The 21,163-nt window shown below is 38.5% G+C and overlaps 1 protein-coding gene and 1 pseudogene across 1 annotated transcript in view; one reads left to right on the top strand and one right to left on the bottom strand.

The window, feature by feature from the left end:
• Positions 1-12,765: 12,765 nt before the first annotated feature.
• On the bottom strand, positions 12,766-16,461 carry LOC107724009 (gastrula zinc finger protein XlCGF8.2DB-like; annotated as a pseudogene).
• Positions 16,462-17,408: 947 nt separating this feature from the next.
• Positions 17,409-21,163, top strand: part of LOC107724008 (gastrula zinc finger protein XlCGF8.2DB-like) — a 14,179-nt gene continuing 10,424 nt past the window's right edge. The window contains exons 1-2 of the mRNA XM_016532772.1: positions 17,409-17,526; positions 18,286-18,370. Coding sequence (XP_016388258.1) covers positions 18,286-18,370 — 85 coding nt within the window. The 5' untranslated portion in view covers positions 17,409-17,526. The remainder of the gene's footprint in view (positions 17,527-18,285; positions 18,371-21,163) is intronic.

Below are 21,163 nucleotides of genomic sequence, written 5' to 3'. Positions count from 1 at the left end.
ACCCCCAGCACTCAACCTAAACTGGTCTAGGTATGCATGCCCATATCTCAGCCAAAATCAGACCAGCCCTTATGGTCTGTAATCGGGCCGAATGTGGCTAAATGTGCCGTGTCTCAGTGCAAATCAGGCCAGATCTGCACATCCAAAGCCTGGCCAGATCTGCACATCCAAAACCTGGCCAAATCTGGCAACCATTACTGGGCCAGAGCTGGCTCACTTTTGGTGAGCCGCTGCCAGAACACAGCCGAGTGAGCCGACACTCAGCCACAATTGGCCCGATTGCGCTGGCTACCTGGGTTACTAGAGTGCCAGTGTGCTGACTAATGAACTTGGGAGCTGATTTAGATGCACTCAGAGATTAATTTTGGATTTGTTTTTTCAAACCGTTTTTTCCCTCCTCTCAAACACAGAGAAGAAACTTCTGGAGAAGCAAGTGAGATTCACATGACATACTAAAGATGGCGTTTATTAAGGAGGAGAGTGAAGACGTTCAAATTGAAGAGGCATTCAAAGTGAAACAAGAAGATACTGAAGATCAAACAGGTTGGTTTCGATTCTCAAAGCTTGAGTCTCCTTGTGTGGACAGAGATCACATAACCAGCCAAATACTAATGCTGCCTTCATTCATTATTACATGTCACACATTAAATTAGGAAAAATAAAACATAAGTAGCTTGAACAAAAACAAACATTTTGTGCATCACATCCAAAATAAAAAAAATTGTTTACATAATGTATGTGTGTGTACTGTGTATATTTAATATGTATATATAAATACACAAACATACATGTGTATATATATATTTTAAAAATATTTACATGTATATATAATTTATATTATATATAAATATTTTATATATAAACAAAACATATATTTTTTTAATGTATACATGCATGTGTGTGTATTTATATATAAATAAATATATACAGTACACATTAATTTAAAATATATTACATATATGTTTGTGTATTTATATATACATAATAAATATACACAGTACACACACATATATTGTGTAAACAAAAACTTATTTTGGATGTGATTAATCGCGATTAATCATTTGACAGCATTAATTTTGTGTGATATTAACCCTAAATATCTTCTTCTCCGTTGAAAACACTGAAAACCATTCACTTCCATCAAATATGGAACAGTATCTATCAAAACATGCAGGCAACTGTAAGTAAAACAGAGTTCAAAAACATTTTATCATAACTTATTAACATGCCAGAGTATAATAAATCTGAATGTAGAAATAAATATGTATCAAGCAATAAATAAGTCATATGTCAAAAACACTAGCCTTCTAATAAAATCCTGACACAGCTTGGTAGAGTTACTGCATGCTGCCTACATTTGTTCTTCGTTTAAAGGGCTTTGGCGATCAAATTAAACGGCCAGTAACAGTAATCAAAGGCACAAATTGCCCACTACAGAAACATCTGTTGTGACTTTCACATCTAACAATTTCAGTTTTAAATTTACCATCAGAAGTTGATCTAGGATGAGTGCTTCTCCTGAACTCCATGTGGTAGCACAAATGTGGTATGTTCTTCACATTCACGTTGTGGGTCTTAATGTGAGGAACAAACTCATAATGTATCTTTTTTTAGCAGCTGGATTTTTCCAGAGAGACTGAGACTAGATGGTATGTTATAATGAAATATAAAATTTTTTTTTTTTACCCAGACTGCCCTACAGCAGCTTCTTTCTTTTTGGAAAGCCTGATTTCAGCTAACTTTTTGTCATCTTCGTTTAAAGATTAGACACTTACGCCCCATTCACACCGCCAGCGACATTGTATGTCGATAGACTCTGTCCTGTGAAGACGCTTGTGGGCATTCCCAGTGCTGTCACTCTAATGTTATTGATAGACTGCACGTCTGGACATATCTTTAAAAAATGCAATCACAAACTATATATATTGCCAGTAAAACTAAGATAACATTCTAATTTGACTAGGAATTAGACTTAAAAGAAATAAAAGTAGCATTCTGCTGTTGGTGAGTGTTCTTATATAAACTACAGCAGCGCTCGGTGCATTAAATCATTAACCAGTGCTAAACACGAACCATCAATGTAGGAATCAAACTCACTAAGACTGCCAACAGTTTCTTTTCCATGCATAATTTTTAATATCCATGTATGTGTTTACGGTCAAACAATATAAAACTTTGATATCGCTCTGGAACTCTGTCCTGTCTTGCCTGCACTCGAGACGGTGACGTGTGAGTGCTACTGACTGATTCTTCACTCCTATTGGATACCACTTAAGTAAAACTATTCTTAACTTTTGTCGTGTGACTCCCGTCGTTCGCCACACCCACATTCTGTTGCCAATGGTCACTGTCGCCGGAAGTCACCAGCTCTCCATTGAAAATGAATGGAATCATGTCGCTTTGTCGCTGCGTGTCACTGGCGGTGTGAACGGGGCTTAAAGGGGTCATCAGATGCGACATGCACTTTTACAAGCTGTTTGAACTGAAATGTGTGCTGGCAGTGTGTGTACACAACCACCCTATAATGATAAAGATCCACCCAGTGTTTTTTTTTTAAATCTCATTAAATCATTTCCCCTTTCTCAAATTGAGCCGATCTCAGATGCCTGCCTGTGTGACGTCACACAGACAGGCCCCTCCCACGATAGTTTGATTGACAGTAGCGTTTCAGCACAGACTGGACTGGTGTCTTACCTTAGACCTGCCCTGAGTGAGCTGTCATCAGTCCGCCATTGTTTCACTGCCGGAGCAGATGTAGACAAGAATGACTCCTAAGCAATTTTGTTGTTGGATGTAATAATGAACATAGCAGTCGTCATTTACTCCCGACATCTGAGCCGCAGTGGATTACATTTGTTTCTGAAGGGAATGTGCCCCCCGATCTAAGTTACCTAAATGCATCTATCTTGCCTAAATTCTAGTCTATCTAATCATTAGTGATCCAGCTTCACCTCCAGAAGAAGTGAGTATAAGGTTTTTTAAGGAATCTTTGCAAATCGCCTTTCCTAATAATGTGCTAGTGGTTACAGACTTTTCATTAAGACCCTAAAGAATCATATCAACTTGTGGAAAATGGGCATCCGATGACCCCTTTAAGGCTGAACCATAGTTTAAGTAGACATTTTGTTTACAAAAACTAATGGCGCTTTTCCACTGTGTAAGAAAAAGTGAAGACGTCGAAGATTTTGATGAAGAATAACTTTTATTACAGAATAGTAGTGACAAAGTACAGGCAGCACTTCGGATTCAGCGGAGTCAGAATGAACCCTGAGCCTCCTACGCTCAAACATTTTATACTCTATTACGTTCATCTTACTGCTAGACATGTAAATGAAGTTTCGTCTTAAATGTAAATTGCGGATAACAATGAAAGTGATAGCCTTCCGTTCCCACATCTTTGGTAGTCTTTCAGGTGGAAACAACCAAATGTTAAGGTGATAGGATTATCTAGAATCCCTAGCAATTATATTCACGTACCCTTTAAAGATACAAACACAAACGGCAGTTTTAAAAGTTACATCCCAAATCAAACCAGAGTATGCAATGACTAAATCTCCATCATGCATTTGTTTAGTTAAAGCCTTATCCTTCTCATCAAGACCCTGCTGAGCTTTAACAATGTGGTTATCTTTCCTTTGCATTAATATAAGCATGCTATTGTTAGTTGTAAGACGTGTGATCTCATTCTGCATCCTAACCTTTTCTTCTTTCCATATTGCTTCACTTGCATGGTAATTTTTAGTAGATATCACTCTGAAACGGAGTCGTTCATTATCAGCCTCTAGCTCATCTACTCTCCGCCTAGTTACTTTGTACGATGCAAAAACTGCTTGAAGCGCATTGGCAATTTTTCCTTTTTTGTTCCTAGGCATTTTTTTAAAGTTTTCAAAAATTTAGAGATAGCCCATTCATATGGTTTTTCAACAATCTTCTCTATTCCATCAAACATTCCTTGAGTGCCGTGTTTACTCTCTAACCATTAGGCCACGACGTACCCTTTTGGTCAGCAGATGGTTCCTGATGGCCTCCTGCCGCTCCCACGCTATAGGTGACGAAGTAACGTTCAAGAGATACTATTTACATAAAGAATTATGTCTATGATAATTAAGCTCTTTGTAGAGAAAGGAAAATAGTTTAATTGGAGTGGAAGTTTGGTCGAGGCAGACTATAATTTCTTACAGTGTGTGGTACGACTCGGCTTGGCACGGCTCGGCTCGGTTTGCGTTTCCACTGCAGTTTAGTATCGCTTTAGAGTGGGCGGGATTATTCACATGTCTTTATAGTTGTGCCGTGACTCCTGAAAAACTTTTTCATTCCGCGTCGCCCCATCAAACTCTCGCTGGATCCACTCCTCTGCTATCAACGAGAGGAACGTCTGTACTTCCTCAACAGACCACGAAACAGCCATTTTTTGGTTGTAAAAAAAGGTGCGCTCGTTCAAAATTGTAGCATTCGATCCTTCGCTGGCTGTGCTGATTTAAATCTAGCGGTTCTGTTGCCAAAAAATCCTGACTGAAATTGTTCATAAATAATGTTTCTCTGCAAAATGGAACATAGTTGAAATTTCACTTTCACCTTTCTAATATTTTAGACATATATGTTAGGTTTTAGATCAGTCTATAATTAACCAACTCTTCTGGGACAAACTGTATTTTGATTTTTTGATTTATTATTTAATGACTGCCAGTTTGTTTGTTTGTTTGTTTTTTGGACCTAAAAAATCATTAAAAAATATTAAGAGGTTCTGAGTTTACAGATTTTTTTTTACTTTGTGAGATTTAACTGGGGTTAATTTGTATTTGTCTTTTTTTTTTATCTAAGGTCTGATTTCACTGAAGGCAGAGGGTCCAGAACTGAATGGAATGGAAGAGAAAGATGAGAAACATTATGATTTCATAACTGAAAAAAAATATTTTAGTTGCTCACAGACTGAAAAGACTTCCTCACAAAAAACAGCTCAGAAGATGGGAACTAGAAGTTCTTTCACCTGCCAAGAGTGTGGAAAGAGTTTCAATCAACAGAAACCTTGAAGTCCACATGAGACTTCACACTGGAGAGAAGCCGTACACATGCCAGCAGTGTGGAAAGAGTTTTACACATAGAGGAACCCTTAATGCCCACATGAGAACTCACCCTGGAAAAAACCCTTTCACCTGCACAGTCTGTGGAAAGAGCTTTTCACGAAAAGAGAGTCTTAAGATTCACATGAGAATTCACACTGGAGAGAACGGTTTTAAATGTTATCATTGTGGAATGAGTTTCACAGACAACAGTCACCTTAAGAATCACGTAATAACTCACGTCGGAGAGAAGCCTTTCATGTGCCATCACTGTGGAAAGAGTTGCTCAAACAAAACAAGCCTTGAGGTTCACATAAGGGGTTCACACTGGAGAGAGGCCTTTCACCTGCCCTCAGTGTGGAAAGAGTTTCACAGTTAAAGGAAACCCTCAGACTCACATAAGGGTTCACACTGGAGAGAAGCCTTTCACATGTCATCAGTGTGAAAAGAGTTTCACAGATCAAAAGGACTTGAAACGTCATATGCAAACTCATTCTGGAAAGAAACTGCAGAGTTCCGAGTGTGACAAGAGGTTAAAAAATGTAGCAATTTTAAAAATCACTTGCAGATTCAAGGCAATGTAATCTTTCTTTTGCTATCACACTTAAAGATACACATGAAAAGTCATGCATATGTGAGACCCTATTTTTGTTCTTTGTGTGGAAAGGGTTTTGAATGGCTCGGCAGTTTGAAATGGCACCAGAAAATATGCATCTGTGCTAAATTAATTTCGATTGTATAGAGGATTTGTTTACAATTTTGATTCACTTAAATACCTCAGATCAAAATATGAGATAAACTTCCATTTTGCTGTGAAATGCCACAATGTAAATTAAAATTTTAAATAAAAGGCAAGACACTTGAAGATTTGTTGTCCAGGAATTAGAATTACTCTTAATAGTAGGGGAATAGACTATTAAAATCGTAGTTTTATATATTATTAAATACTTTCAGAAACTATGATTTGACAATGTTAATGTTCATATTTAAGCTATCCACCTTATTTTGCAATACAGAAATAAACTTTTTTTTTTAATGTGTGAGAATTCCGATTCATTTATGCAAATTCAGGAGGTGCTTTTAGAGCGGGAGAGATAGAGGTTTCCCCGGTAACAGCTGTACACAAAGCAACGCTCCGCTCACAAACGCTGCTTTATCCGGCATTACATGCAAGATGAAATGAAAATGACATCAACAATTTTCTGAAGACAGTTGGTGTCCTTCTGAAATACAGTGATATAAAAACACCCGCGCCGGTTTTTGATTTTTAAACGTGCAGTGCTCATGTTTATTCAATGACGTCAAAGCCTTTTAGAAAATCTATTTGTGGTGGTCAGTATTGATATTGTGGCGGCCCACCACAAATAAATCAATGTATGGGAAACCCTGCAGTGTGTTTCTGATTACGATAATAATTTGAGATATGATAACTACAAGTTTGCAATATCAAGCAGCATAACGGACTGTTTTCTCTACAGTGAAAATAACTGAGCGAATGACACCGGAAGCCTTGCACATTTACAATTTAAAAATGTCCGTGCCCGCACTTACGTTAAAAATAAGGTGGATAAGTTTCTTTTGGGAATGACGCTCCCAAAACTTTTTTTTTTCCAAAAACAGGACAATTTGAAATCAAAATATGCAAATAAAATGCACACCAAACCTCACATTACAAGTGGTATCAAGTGTCACATTTAGGAATTTCCTATAATAAAATTAATTAGTTAACAATTAGTTAAATGTGTAAATAAATTTCATTGATACAAATTTTGTTCAATTCATGGGTGGGGTGCACACATGCCCTATTTACAAATGATTGTAGTTCATTAACATTCACACGTTTTAACTATCAAAGCTGAGGTTTAATATGTGTTTGTGAATCCAGGGGAGAGTTTTCAGGAAGGTCCATTTTACACGTAAATTAAGCCTTTCATGTGCCATTACTGTGGAAAGACTTGCTCAAACAATACAAGCCATAATTTCTCGTATTTATTCTCTTATAAGCACCATAGATCCGCAAAGTTTAGACCATGTTAAAATTTCATGGCAACTTGACCTGGGTAGAGACTTTACTGATATGGAATGGGAAGGTATTTTGGACAAAGTACATTCATCATCACCCTGTGCCAGGCATTCCCTCATTCAATTTAAAATACTTCACAGACTACATTTTACCAATTCAAAATTGGCTAGAATCTATCCTACTATTAGTCCTGCATGCATCAGATGCCTACATTCGCCAGCCACAACCTAGTTTATACACATAAAAATATATAAAACTTATAAACTCCTAGAAAAGACACTTCTTCTCAAGTAGAAAAATTTAAAGGGGAGATGTTGTTTTGTAGTTCCTCAGAGCCGGCAGCTCAATCACTGGGTAGCTGACAGGAAACGCGAGGAACAGGTGGCCGGGATGGAGCGGGATAACTAGCAATTATATATCCTTGAGTTATCTAGCAGTTCTATCCTCTTTAATATATACAATTTAATATTTTTGTGACCCAAACAAGTGTGCGAGAAGTGAGTGACATCCCTGGAATGCCCCAGGAATATGGAAAGTTTGACTGGTTTGGGTTAACACATTCCTTGGGAACCCAATTATATGCCAGTTATATTTAATCAACTGGTAAATCAAAAGAACAACTGTAAAGACTAAAGGCAAGTCAACTTCGCTTCTATATGCTAAACTTCACTTCCATATGCAGACTCATCATTGTCCTGGATGAGGCCAATGATTGTAGTGTCATCTGCAAACTTCAGGAGCTTGACAAAGGGGTCTTTCGTAGTGCAGTCATTTGTGTAGAAGGAGAAGAGTAGTGGGGAGAGAACACATACCTGGGGGGCACCAGTGCTGATTGTACATGTGTTGGAAATGAATTGTCCCAGTCTCACTAGCTGCTGTGTGTTTGTCAGCAAGTTGATGATCGTCTGACAGATGGTCGCTACAGAGAGCTGAGTTAGTTTGGTCAGGTGGATATCTGGAATGATGGTGTTGAAGGCCAAGTCCACAAACAGGATCCTTGCATAAGTCCCTGGTCTGTCTAGATGTTGCAGGATGTAGTGCAGTCCCATGTTGACTGCATCATCCATGGACCTGTTTTCCTGATAAGCAAACTGAAGAGGGTCTTGCAAGGGTCCAGTGATGTCCTTCAGGTGGGCCAACACCAGTCTTTCTAAAGACTCCATGACTATAGACCAGTTGCCTTAACTTCTATGGTCATTTAGTCCTGTGATTTTTGGTTTCTTGGGTACAGGAATGATGGTGGAGCGTTTGAAGCTGGCATGGACTTTGCACAGCTCCAGTGATTTGTTGAAGATCAGTGTGAAGGTGGAGGACAGCTGGTAAGACACCGTCTGGGCCTTTGGCTTTCCTTATCTTCAGTTTTCTGAAGACTCTGTATACATCATCCTCAGATCTTAAGTGCAGGTTGAGAAGTAGCTTGGAGAGTGCGGGGGTAGGGGGTGTTAGGGTGTTTTCACACTTGTCATGTTTGGTTCGATTAAAGCAAACTCTAGGGCGATTGCTTTGTTAATGCTGTTCATTTGAGTAAGTGTGAACAAAGTCCGAACCCTGGAGCGCACCAAGCAAGTGGACCGAGACAGCTAAAAAGATGGGTCTCAGTCTGCTTCCAAACGAACTCTGGTGCGGTTCGAATGAAATATGAACACAACACGGACCAAATACTTCTAAACCTACCAAAAACAGAAAGTAATGACAAGATGTGACGCTATGTGACAAGATTTGACGACGCGGAACGAGCGGTGTATCCAAAACAAAATAAGCAGAGGGCAAACGTGGAGCAACGAGGAGGTAAAGTGCCTTTTATGAGCACTTTGTGAGTTCACAGGTGGTGAAAATAAAATAAGTACACCCAACAATGAGTGTGCAGTCCAGCAGACGGCATTAGGTGTATTTGACTTAAAGAGGCGCTGAGCAGACCGATCGGTGAATGGGTACTGTGATGTCATACACCGATCAGTCTGTGCAGCGCTGATTTAAGTCGAACAAAACTTTTGTTTGGGGTGTTCGGTTCAGTTCCGTCACGAAATATACGTCATTCAACCTGACCAATCAGGTTGTGAACATATCACTATGCCTTTACGTTCGGTATCTTTAGGTTAAAAATGCCAGTGTGAACACTAAGCGGACCAGGACCAAATGTATCGTTTTCTTTTTTTGGTCCAAACCAAGAGAACCGAACTACAAGTGTGAACGCATCCTTAATGGTTGTGTGGAGAAATGGTCAGAGTGAGTGTGGGGTGTGAGACCGGGTTTTTCAAACCTGCAATAAAACTCATTCAGGTCTACAGCCAGTTTTTGATTTGTCAATGCTGGGGATGGTGTCTTATAGCTGGTGATGGCTTTCAGGCTTTTCCACACTGATGCAGGGTTGTTGGCTGAAATTGTTTTTTCAGCTTTTCAGAGTAGCTTCTCTTAGCCACTCTGATCTCCTGTGTGTCTTTGGCCTGTTTGTACAAGGTTTTTCCCCCGATCATGTATGCATTCTCTTTGGCCTGATAAAGCTGTTTGAGTTTTGCAGTAATCTATGGTTTGTCATTGTTATATGTTAAGTCCTGGTGGGAACACACATCCTCACAGCAACAGATGTAGGATGTCAACGTGTCAGTGAGCTCATCCAGATCAGTGGCAGCAGTTTCAAAAACACTGCAATCTGTGCAGACGAAACAAGCCTGTACACTAAGTGCAAATAGCATATAACTATGAAGTACTCAAAGAAAAGAAAATGCTGTCGGCACATGTGGTGCGGTTGTGCTTCGAGTGTCCCAAGTTCAATCCCGTCCCCCTCTCGCTTCCTGTCAGATCTCCACTGTCCTATCAAGAAAAATGCAAAAAGAAAATACTTTTTTTTTAAACTATTAAACGTAATGGAAATAATCACTATTTTCACTTAGTGCAAATGGCATCTGACGATATCATCATTATTATTGTTGTTGTTGTTGTTGTTTTAAAGCTGCTTTAAGAGTTTGCATTGCTTAAATGAAATTGCCCTGACTGATTATTAACCATCCTGCTGATTTTCAAACTGCTTGAAACTAGTTATTTATTTCTCTTAAACAATTTAGTGAATATTTCTCATTTAGGGTCATGAATGTGCATGCAAAGTTTTGGAACATGGAAAGGCTTTCAAATTTGGGGGGGGGTCATTAAAAAAAAAAAAAAAAAAAAAATTTTATGCAATTTGCTGAAAATCAACACTTTGAAAAACAGCAGGGCCATGTAAAAAATCTAATAAATTAAAAAACGGGAAAAAAAGAAAACCTTTATTGTAACTTGTCAAACATTAACATTAAATACATGAGAAATTATGAAATTTAGGAATCAATGTTCACTCGAAATGGAAGAATCATCTTATGAATCATTCAAGAAAATGGAGCAACACCTCCATACAATCAGATTAGATGGCATCTACCGCAACCACTCAATATTTGAAACTATAGCAAAGGAGATGGTCAGCTGTGGCCACAGGAGTTCATGTGTAAATGGCAAAAGTAAATAAAAAGACTTGAGGCAAAGGATTAAGTTATAAAGGATTCAAATAAAGTAGACAATCAGATTTGGCCCATATTCAACTGCACTGTAAACATACCATAAATTTTTTTTCCACCTACTGACAGAATTTTCTGGTTTTCTTTTTTAAACTGCCATTTTAAACTGCAGAGCCAGTTTCCACACACCAGGGGCAGCGCCAGACAATTTTGAACGCAGGTGCTGAGGGGGTTACTAGATCATTGACAGAGGGAGCTGGGCAATTAATAGTAAATCATATATATATATATATATATATATCAGTCACTTTTTGATTTTTTATCTGTTGGTATTTGATAGAATCAAAGATGCCATGTATCTAAACAAGATGTCCAAGACCTCCAGCAGAAATATAGGCCCACAACATTAAAAATACAGCAGTATATTTGTACACATGCATATTTATCTGATAGAATCAAAGATGCCATGTATCTAAAATGTATGTCCAAGACCTCCAGCAGAAATATAGGCCCACAACATTAAAAATACAGCAGTATATTTCATTGTACACATGGGGTACTTTTTATCCCTGTGTGCACCAAACCCATCTTGAGTGTTTGCTGCTAAAAAGCTCTTTTTTTTTTGTTACATCTGACCATAGAAGCCAGTCCCGTTTGAAGTTCCAGTCGTTTCTGACAACAGAATATGCTGGGGATTGTTTTTGGATGAGAGCATTTTCTTTTCTTGATTTTTTTTCTTGAAACCGTCCATTAGGCCTACTGTGGAGATGGCCAGCAGCGTCGGCATTCGGACACTTCATCTTTGCATCCGACACTGACTGAGAAAGCACTACTTTATTAATAAATAATTAAAATGTCTTCTTTTTCCCCGATGCATCATTACTTTTGCCGGTGCTTTGTGGTAAGCTTTATGGGCGCGCTTGAGTGCGGAATAGGCTATAATACGCCTAAATGCCTATTAAAGGATGTTTTAGTAGGTTATTATATTAATCAACTTAATATAAACGTGCGACTAGTTGCCTAGAAACATTTTTAGTCGGGGGCAGGCCTACTTGGCTCAAGGAACCGATCCTTTTTCAAAATAAAATGCTATGACATTACGAAATGTGCGACTGCAAAACATGTCACAATGTATTGCATTGTACGAATTACGCATGTGTAATGAGTCAAATGTTTTTATTTTATTTCATCTTTTTTATGTATGGGGGTGCTTTTGTCTTTCTTGGGGGTGCTGGAGTAGAGGTCTGCATTCCCGCGGGAACCGCGGGACCCGACCGGATTTTTTGCGCTGTGGGAAATTCCCGAATAAAACGCGGTAGCGGTCGGTAACTCTGGTGTAATTTGAACGGGAGCGGGCGGTCTAATAATATCCCGTTCCCGACGTCCATTTAGAACAGCATATCTGCGCTTTATTCTTATTGACCACCGGTACAGCTTGCGCTCAGGACTGTTATGCATGCGCTGCACGCATGATTTTACCGTCCCGTGTTTTAATTGCGTGGTCTGTGCGCACGCGGCATGTGCATAACGATGCTCGGAGCAGGCTGTACCTGTGGTAAATATACGGCCCTCAGACAGAACAGGCAGGTTGTCGATGAGTGACAGAGCAGAATAAGGATGGAGCAAAGTGTGGATGTGCTGTCCTTGAAGGACGTTCAACTCGGTTTTGTTTATATTTTGCTTAGCCTATAATTTTAAATGAAAGATGTCGTATTTATTTATTTTTCTCTGCGACACTTTTCCTACTGTGTTAACAGAAAAATGTCAAACGAATTTAGTATTTTGAAAATTTAGTATTACTAAACTACATTTTTTTTTTTGTTGTTGTCAATGTTAAACGAATTGTATCCTGACAAGACGAATAAAAATAAGAAATACAATTTTTGTACAACATTTTTATTTTCTCTGACACTTTTTTTCCTACCGTGTTGCATAAAATTAAAAATTTTACGGTCGGGTCGGGAAGAAAATTATTCTAAGCGGACAGCGGGTGAACAAAGAGTGAATATATAGTGGGAGCGGGTGGGTGCGGAATAGAACTTTGCGGGAGCGGGACTAAAAAAACAGTCCCGCGCAGACCTCTATGCTGGAGCACCTGCTAGCCCCTCCCTAGTGCCGCCCATGCCACACACACACACACACAAAATAGGGTCTCACATCTGCATGACTTTTCAATTTTATTTGTGTGGTAGCAAAAGTTTTTTTTTCTTTCTTATTTTTTACAATCATTACAATTGAATCAACTTTCTCCAGATTAATCGCACAGGTGAATTTTGAAACTACTCCTTTTTCTAATCTTCTTACTACACTGAGGAGCACTGCAATGTCTTGCCAGAATGACTTTGCAAATGTTGTTTAAGGTCTCTATGATATGTAAAACTCTTTTCACACTGAAGACATGAGAAAGGCTTCTCTCCAGTGTGAAGCCTCATGTGAGTCTGAAGGTTTCCTTTTTGAGAGAACTTCTTCCCACAATATTTGCAGGTGTAAGGGGTCTTTCCAGTGTGAGTTCTCATGTGGGAATCAAGGGATGGTTTATATGTAAAACTCCTTCTGCACTGAGGGCATGAGTAAGGCTTCTCTCCAGTGTGAATTCTCATGTGATTCTTGAGGCTTAATTTATGACAGAAATTTTTCTCACATTGATGACATGTAAAACAGTCCTCTCGAGTGAATTTTCATGTGGTAATTAAGGGTTACTTTACGTGTGAAACTCTTTCCACACTGATCACATATGAACAGCTTCTCTCCAGTATGACTTACCATGTGGGAATTAAGGTTATTTTTATGTGTAAAATTCTGCCCACACAGTTTGCAGGTGTGAGGCTTCTCTCCAGTGTTAATTCTCATGTGGACTTTAAGGTTTATTTTTTGAGTGAAACTGCTTCCACACTGTTGGCAGGTGAAATAATTCTCTCCAGTGTGAATTCTCATGTGGATTTCAAGATTATGTTTTTGATTGAAACTCCTTCCACACTGACGGCAGGTAAAATTACTGTTAGATTTGGTCTTCTGAGTTCTTTTTCGTGAGGAAGTCTTTTTAGCCTGTTTATCTTCAGTCATGAAATCATGATGTTTGTCGTCTTTCTCTGCCATTTCACTCAGTTCTTGACCCTCCTCTTTAAGCACCATCAGATCTAAAGCAAAAAATAAAAAGACAAATACAAGTTAATCCCAGTTTAAAGGCACAAAGCAACAAACATCTAAACCAATGAAATCATGTAGATCCTATACTCACTAAGCTACTTAAAGAGGTTACCCAAAATCTCAGAACCTCTTCATATTAACACTTCACACTTTTAGGATATGTCCAAGGAAAAAAAAGTAAAATTCACTAGAAACATCTGTCATCTGAATATGGTATAGTAGCCTATTCAGCTTCAAAATAGAGACTCGGCCCAGCAAGAAAATAAAAAGGTTGTTCCATCTCTCCAAATCCATTTTAATTAATTTCAATAAATGAAAAAAAAATTCTGGAAAATTTGGTTAAAGGAAAGTGTAAGCTTTATGCCCAAATATATAAAATCTACAAAGCCTTCAGGACACCAGATAAAGTGGAGGGTCAGGGGTGTTTTACATGTGGCCGTCCCTATGTTCCCAGAGTCCTATGTTCCTCAGATTTATATGGCACAGTGGAACACAAGACTATGTTCCTCGCAGTGGTGTATAAAGTACCTGAAATCCATACTCAAGTAAAAGTACAGATATCTTACCAGAAAATGACTTTGGTAGAAGTTGAAGTCACCGTTTAGAATATTACTTGAGTGAAAGTCTTAAAGTATGTGATATTTTTTGTACCTAAGTACGAAAAGTATTTTTTAAATCTTAAACGTACTTTAGTATTGAAAGTAAAAGTAAAAAGCATCACTCATCTTCGTTCATCGCAATCTTACAAAGTTCTGTTATAATCAATGAAGCTCTCTAAACTGCACAATGAATCTGTTATTTACATCGCGTCTGCACTTAGTCATGAGATGATTCACGAGCGTGCAAAACTGCACTTAAAAACTGCGGCGCTTTCAGCGGTGAGGGAATTCAGACAAAACGTTTCTGATTGGCCATTGTGTTCAAGAAATCAACAGATATGTCTGTGATTGGTTACATTGCTCAACGCTGCAAAAACACGGTGAGGGGCTGAGGGTATTTAGCGCTTGGCTAAGTGCTCCAATTGCAGTGGGGCCTGACATCAGGGATTCCATGACTAACAATTTGGGGGGTCAATTGCCCTGGGGACCCACCACTCTGCACATTTTGTACTTACTTATCTAACGCACCTGATTCAGATCATCAGCTTGTTAAGACAGAGCTCCATGAACTGAACTGAGGGTGTCAGATAAGAGAGTGATACAAAATGTGCAGAATAGTGGGTCCCCAGGACCGGAGTTTAGAATGACTGGCCTACACAGTATTTATGTAACATGTGGAACAAGTAAGGTAATTAAATACGGTCAATCACCTTCTCCACATCCAATGAAACCACAAGACTATTTACTGGTTGCTGTTGAAAACAACTGTGTTGTGTTCGACAATCTACGCCAGGGATCTCCAACCATGCTTCTGGAAAGCTACTGTCCTGCCAACATCAGTTCCAACCCCTGCCCTAGTGCACATCCCAGGAGTAGGCGGTTAATAACGATAAGCCTAGTTGATAATGTATTTCCATGCACAGTCCATTTTGCAGCTCACGTGCAGAGCGAAAACATGCATGGCAAAAGGCGGCCGTGAATATGAGGAGGAGTTTGTTGCTAAGCGAGGAGCTACCTCCACAATTTGGAACTGGTTTGGTTATAGAAAATCAGATGTGGAGCAAATGACCATAATATGCAAAGTTTGCAGAAAAACTGGTGGAACACAAAGGGTGGAAACACTTCCGATTTGTTCCATCATCTCAAACACAAACCCAAACCCGAGTACGAAGAAAGTCTGAAGATGCACGAGGAGACAGAGACACCAACTACAAGTAGACCTAAAGTTAAGAAAGGTCTACTCGGATGAAAATTGCCAGTGCATCTGCTAATTGTATTCCTTATGATAAGAAAAGTAAACAATGGACCGAATTGACATAGGCAGTGGCGTTTTGCCTGGCAAAAGACATGGTGCCATTACAAACTGTTGAGAAAGAAGGATTCGAGCGAATGATCTATAAACTGGACCCAAGATACAACATGCCTTCAAGGAAGTATTTCTCCAAAACAGCCCCGCCAGTGATGTATGAAGAATGCTGAGGTAGGGTACAAACAATTCTGTCTACGGTGGATTTTTATGCCTCAACTACAGACATGTGAAGTAGCCGGTATTGAAGGTGGAAGAGAGCGCTGTACATTCACTCCCCCCACCTACAATTCCTACCGGACCTGAGACTTGAACTCGCAACCTTTGGGTTACGAGTCCGACTCGCTAACCATTAGGCCACAACTTCACAACTTCATTTTGAACAGTAATGTATTATGTGTGTATTGTGTGCATTTAATTTTTTTTTTATTTAATCTATTTTTTTATATTTTAATTTTTAACTGAACTCTCATTCATCGTTTGTTGTTGTCTTGCAGAGAGAGAGAGACAGGCAACGCACTCACTGCCCTTCTGCATTGTGCAAGATTCCCTGCACAAGCCACACTCTTAGAACTTACTGTACCTCTTAGAAATAAGCTCTTTTAGGCTCGCCGGATAGCGGCAGGGGATAAGCTGGGACCGCTGCTGCTGCGACGCTGAAGGCGGCGGAGAAGCGGCAAATCAGCCGAGCAGAGGGTCGCTGGTTCAGCTTGATCTACTGCGAAGGCAATTCTACGGCGAGAGGCTTCGAGTCTCGTAGATCAGCGAAGAACGTCGTCGTTGCTGAAGGAGAAGAAATCTGAGGATCCTATGGCGAAGTGCCTGCTTATATAGCCAGATGCCCCGCCCAGCTCTGCTGCCGAGCCATTGGTTCATTTTTTTTTTTAATTCACTGCACAAACCAATGGCTGTGCAGTTACACTGCGTTATTGAAAAGGCTTCAGTATTCGGAGAAAAATGAGTTTTCCCATAGCGTCTTAGCAGACTCCATATGAGTGAATTATCGATCGGGAACTCTGAGTTTCCCTTTTCTGGGATTAACAGACTGAGTTTCCAACAAAACCCGCTTTCTGGAATACACCCCTGAAGGCAATCGATAGGTGCGTAGGAAAAAACAAAAACAGGTCCAACTAAAAGAAGACAAATAAATCCCGCACACTATCCTCACTTGCAAATATATCAAAAATCAATTTATTCACATACAATGTTTCGGTCCAATGACATTACCTGATGAAGGTCATTGGACCAAAACTTTGTATGTGAATACATTTATTTTTGATATATAAAAATATGAATAATTATGAGGCAAAATAAAAAAGTACCGTAAATCCCTCCAAAATTGAATGACTAAAAAGTGAGCAATATTACATGTGTTTCAAAAAATAAAAAGTGTGTTCTAATGTCTTTTTCTTTTTTATTATTATTAATTTATTTATTTTCGCTGTGGTATTGAAAATGGGGGAGGGGGTTCACACTTTATTCACTCCTGATGAGTTTGTATTCTTCCATGCACAAGCTAGTTATTGGGCTTTTGGTAACTGACTTACAGATAATTTTTCTGTGAGGGTCAGTGTTAGGGGCTAGAATATACAGGGGGCGCCCACACTGATCTTGCCTTAGCAAATGTGCAGTTGCGCGCCTGTCTTTTAACAGACATCTTGCAGATGCTATCTGGGTTTCATTATTAATTTTTAAAAAATATATTCTGCACATCATTGGACAGTATGTATTTAAATACATGTGATTTCCTCTGACCTAATTTACATTTATACAGTATGTAAATTTCTATGCACTTTTGTGAGTTTAGGCAGCAAGCGAGTAAACAGGACTTTTATTTTGTTCTGGCGATATGACATCATAAGACGGCGCCACGCTCCTGCATCTGTTGTGATTCGGCTGAAGAAAGGTTTGTATTCTTAAGCATTTAAGCTGTTTAAATCGATCCAAACATTTTAACCAATGTTATAGATTTATTTATTTTACAAGTGATATAAATGAATAAATAATTATTGAATGTAACATTGTGATTCATCTAACAAAAGTAAAAGTTTTTTGTTTGTTTGTTTTTTTGTGAATTTAAAGCGCATCTAAACATGAGTAACAGAAAATGTGCCTTATTTCATTTAGCTTTTAATATCGTGAATCAGTTTATCATAAACAAAAACACGGTCACTGGTAAGTAGTGATGAGAGAAACGGAGCTTTTCAAAACTCAGAGTCAATTGAATCAATTGCTTCACAAAATAATTCACTTGCGAAGCGCTCGAATCACCGCACGCTGGCGACACCTGCTGGTCAAAATGGTGTGAATACAATGAATCACAAACTTGTAATGACAAACAAACGGTTTGTAAGTGTAAACTATTAAATGTAATCTACAAATCATTAAATAGAAAATATAAATAATAAATTCTTAAATGTCTGTATAATTTGTGTTCCTTTTAAATTTGTAGTATTTTTGAGTTTTTTTTTAATGTCTATAGTCTTTGCAACTTTACAGATCTTCTTTATGCACCAAGAGCTTGTAGTACTCCAAAGAGAAAGGAAAAATTGAAATCGCATCATATGACCCCTTTAAGACCACTGATTTTCACTCTGCCTGACATCCTTTTTTTTTCTTCTGTTAATTATTCTCATCTTAAACATGACGGTGTCCAAACACACAGATGACGTTTATTAAAGAGGAGAGTGAAGACATGAAGATTAAAGAAGCATTTCGAGTGAACCATGAAGATACTGAGGAACAAACAGGTTGGTTTCCATTCTCAAATTGAGAAGTGAGTTCACTATTAGACACTAGGCTTGTTCGACTTCATGCGGCGCAGCAAAGATCGGCTGCCGCCTGACAAAATCAATGCATTCTGGTTAGAAAATTTGTCCGACTTTGATCGGCGCTGCAGCTGCCTTACGATCACATGTGCCATCAAAGTACGGTGAGAGCAAAACGAGACCAGCCGCCGAGGTCAGGCGCTGCAGTTGCTCAAAATCGGCTGCGAAATCCTTGATGACGAAACTTTATTCTCATTGGTCAGATTCTGTGATGACAAGCACGACGTGTTGCGTGTTTATTCTAACAATTCAATTCCAATAATGCTCACAGACCTGTGTTTTTATAACAGTAAAAGCTTTTTTAGTGTAGTCGCACTGTTATCTTGAGTCATTTTTATTAAAAACACTGATAAAAGCATATATAACCCCACTTTAGTGGTATTTAGTAGCCTATGTTTATGCTGAACTTTATTCTTGAACAGATGGCGCTGTATTAAGCAGTATATAAGAAGTGTTTCTGTTGCTCATAAAAACGTTTGTGTGTATTTGACAAATATTGCATTTAATTTACTTAATCTGTGATAAGAGTATGCAAACACTGCGAGAGCGTCACAGCCGGGAGCAGAAAGTGTCCCGACTTGTGGTCTCCGCTTTTAATTCCGCCCTGACTGCAAGCGGCTACTCTCGCCAGCCGGTGGCAGGCTAGTATAGTTAATCTCGAACAAGCCTATTCTGTGCCTCATGTGGACAGACATGTTGAGATCACATGACCAGGCATATACTAATGCTGTCTTCAAGTGCACCTGAGTAGCTCCTACTTCCAAGCTTGGTATTCGTTATTACAACATGTCACACATTAAATTGGCAAACATAATACAGAAGTTGCCTAAATAAAACAATTATTTTGTGTAACAATAGACCCAATATCTGAATTAAAAACAAAAACATTTATTTTCCAGAAAGCAAATAGTTTAAAGTTGAGTGAACAATTTTACATTTGTTGCCTATACGTGATTTTACTAAACAAGAGATTCCATGTCCATTAGAAATAACTCATGGAATATTGTTGAATTCATGGAAAATAGGGTGAACAGATTGAAAAAGAGAATACAAAGCCGACATGGTTTAGATTTATGGGCTCATGTACCTCTCTCATTCGACACAAATCAAAATGTTTCCATGGTTGTGTTGTAACATTAAATGCTAACCTATTTATTTTGTAAACTAAGATTTGTACTGAACTTGTGTCATAAGATCCACGTAAAACAGCATTCACATAAAAATTGTACAAATTATACTACCATGGTACTCAAGGTGGTTGTCTAGATGACTGGCACTGCTCTACTATAGGCTACATCAGTGGTTCTCAAACTGGGGTAAGCGTACCCCTGGGGGGTAAGTGAGATGACCGAGGGGGTACGCGAGCAAAATTCTGAGTTTTGGCATTCATTTAATTCTACCCCAAATTAAAGTAACATTAAAACCGAACATGTATTTCTGACAAGCAAGACGCCGCTTCTAATGTAAAAACAGGAAAATGGGAGTGCCGTAAACGGTCAAATACATGATATCCAATCAGCTTACCTCATCTTTTGTGGTCAAAACTGACGGTATCCACACAAGCAGCGTGCATGCGATAGGATGCCCGCTGAATATGCTGCTTTAGCAAATCGCGCTGCTGTTCAATGTATCTTTAAAGTAGATCTTCACTTAATTGCACGAAGAGCAAATATTGACACGGACTGAGATCGATTTAAACTCTCTTTGATACAGACACACTCTGTGCGTGTTATTGCAGAACTCTTCTAGAGCTGGAATGGTTTTAAATCTGTGCATGGTAGTGGTGCAGCGGATCACAAAACTCACTGTTCGGATCATATTGTGGTATTTCGGAAAACAGATCTGATAATTTTTCAGACAAGCAAGAAAACAAATTGTCAATGTAACTTTGCTTTCCATTTATTACTTAAAGTACACTTTAAGTACTACTTCAATACCACAGCAAAAACTACTAGCCTAACTAAGAAAGTTCAAACATAATTAAAGGCAAGTGAACAGTCAGTAAAAACAAAACAAAATACACAAATTACAAGCACAGATAAATACAATGAAACAGTTACAAATAAAATAAGGTCTAACAGTAGTATTTAGGTACAGAAATGTAGGCTAATAATTAAGTGTTAAACAACACTGCATAGTGTTCACATGAATTAAATTTAGATTAATTTTTTTAAAGCTGTGTTTTGTTTGATTAACATTAGTGATATATAGGCCTGGGGTGTATTCCAGAAAGCGGGTTTTGTTTGAAACTCGGAGTTTGTTAACCCCAGAAAAGGGAAACTCAGTGTTTTCGGTTCCAATAAAAGACAAAACTAAACCTCTTGGTAAGGTAACTTACTCTGTGAACCTAACCTGGTCTGAAGTTTTCTTCAGTAAACTCAAGAGTTTCTTTCGGTCGCCTCCCCCTTTTTTAAAGCATAAGCGATGTTTAAATACCTCATTCATTCATTCATGCTGCAAAAATGCTTTTGTTGCTGAGATGTTTGCCTTATTTCAAGTACAAATATCTAAAAATTCTTAAATCAAGATGCATTTTCTATATAAGAAAAATTATATACAAGTCTTGTTTCCTGAGGGAAACAGGTAAAATTATCTGCCAGTGGGGTAAGAAAAATAATCTTAATGCAAATGGAAACAAGATTATTTTTCTCACTGCACTACTTTCATTTTCATCATATTTCAGCAGACACTGTAAATGTGACAAAAATGGCATGT

Source organism: Sinocyclocheilus rhinocerous, unplaced genomic scaffold, assembly GCF_001515625.1.
Source record: "Sinocyclocheilus rhinocerous isolate Xijiao unplaced genomic scaffold, SAMN03320098_v1.1 scaffold575, whole genome shotgun sequence".
Lineage (NCBI taxonomy): Eukaryota > Metazoa > Chordata > Actinopteri > Cypriniformes > Cyprinidae > Sinocyclocheilus > Sinocyclocheilus rhinocerous.
Note: the sequence above shows the minus strand (reverse complement) of the source record. Positions and strands in the feature narration are given on the sequence as shown.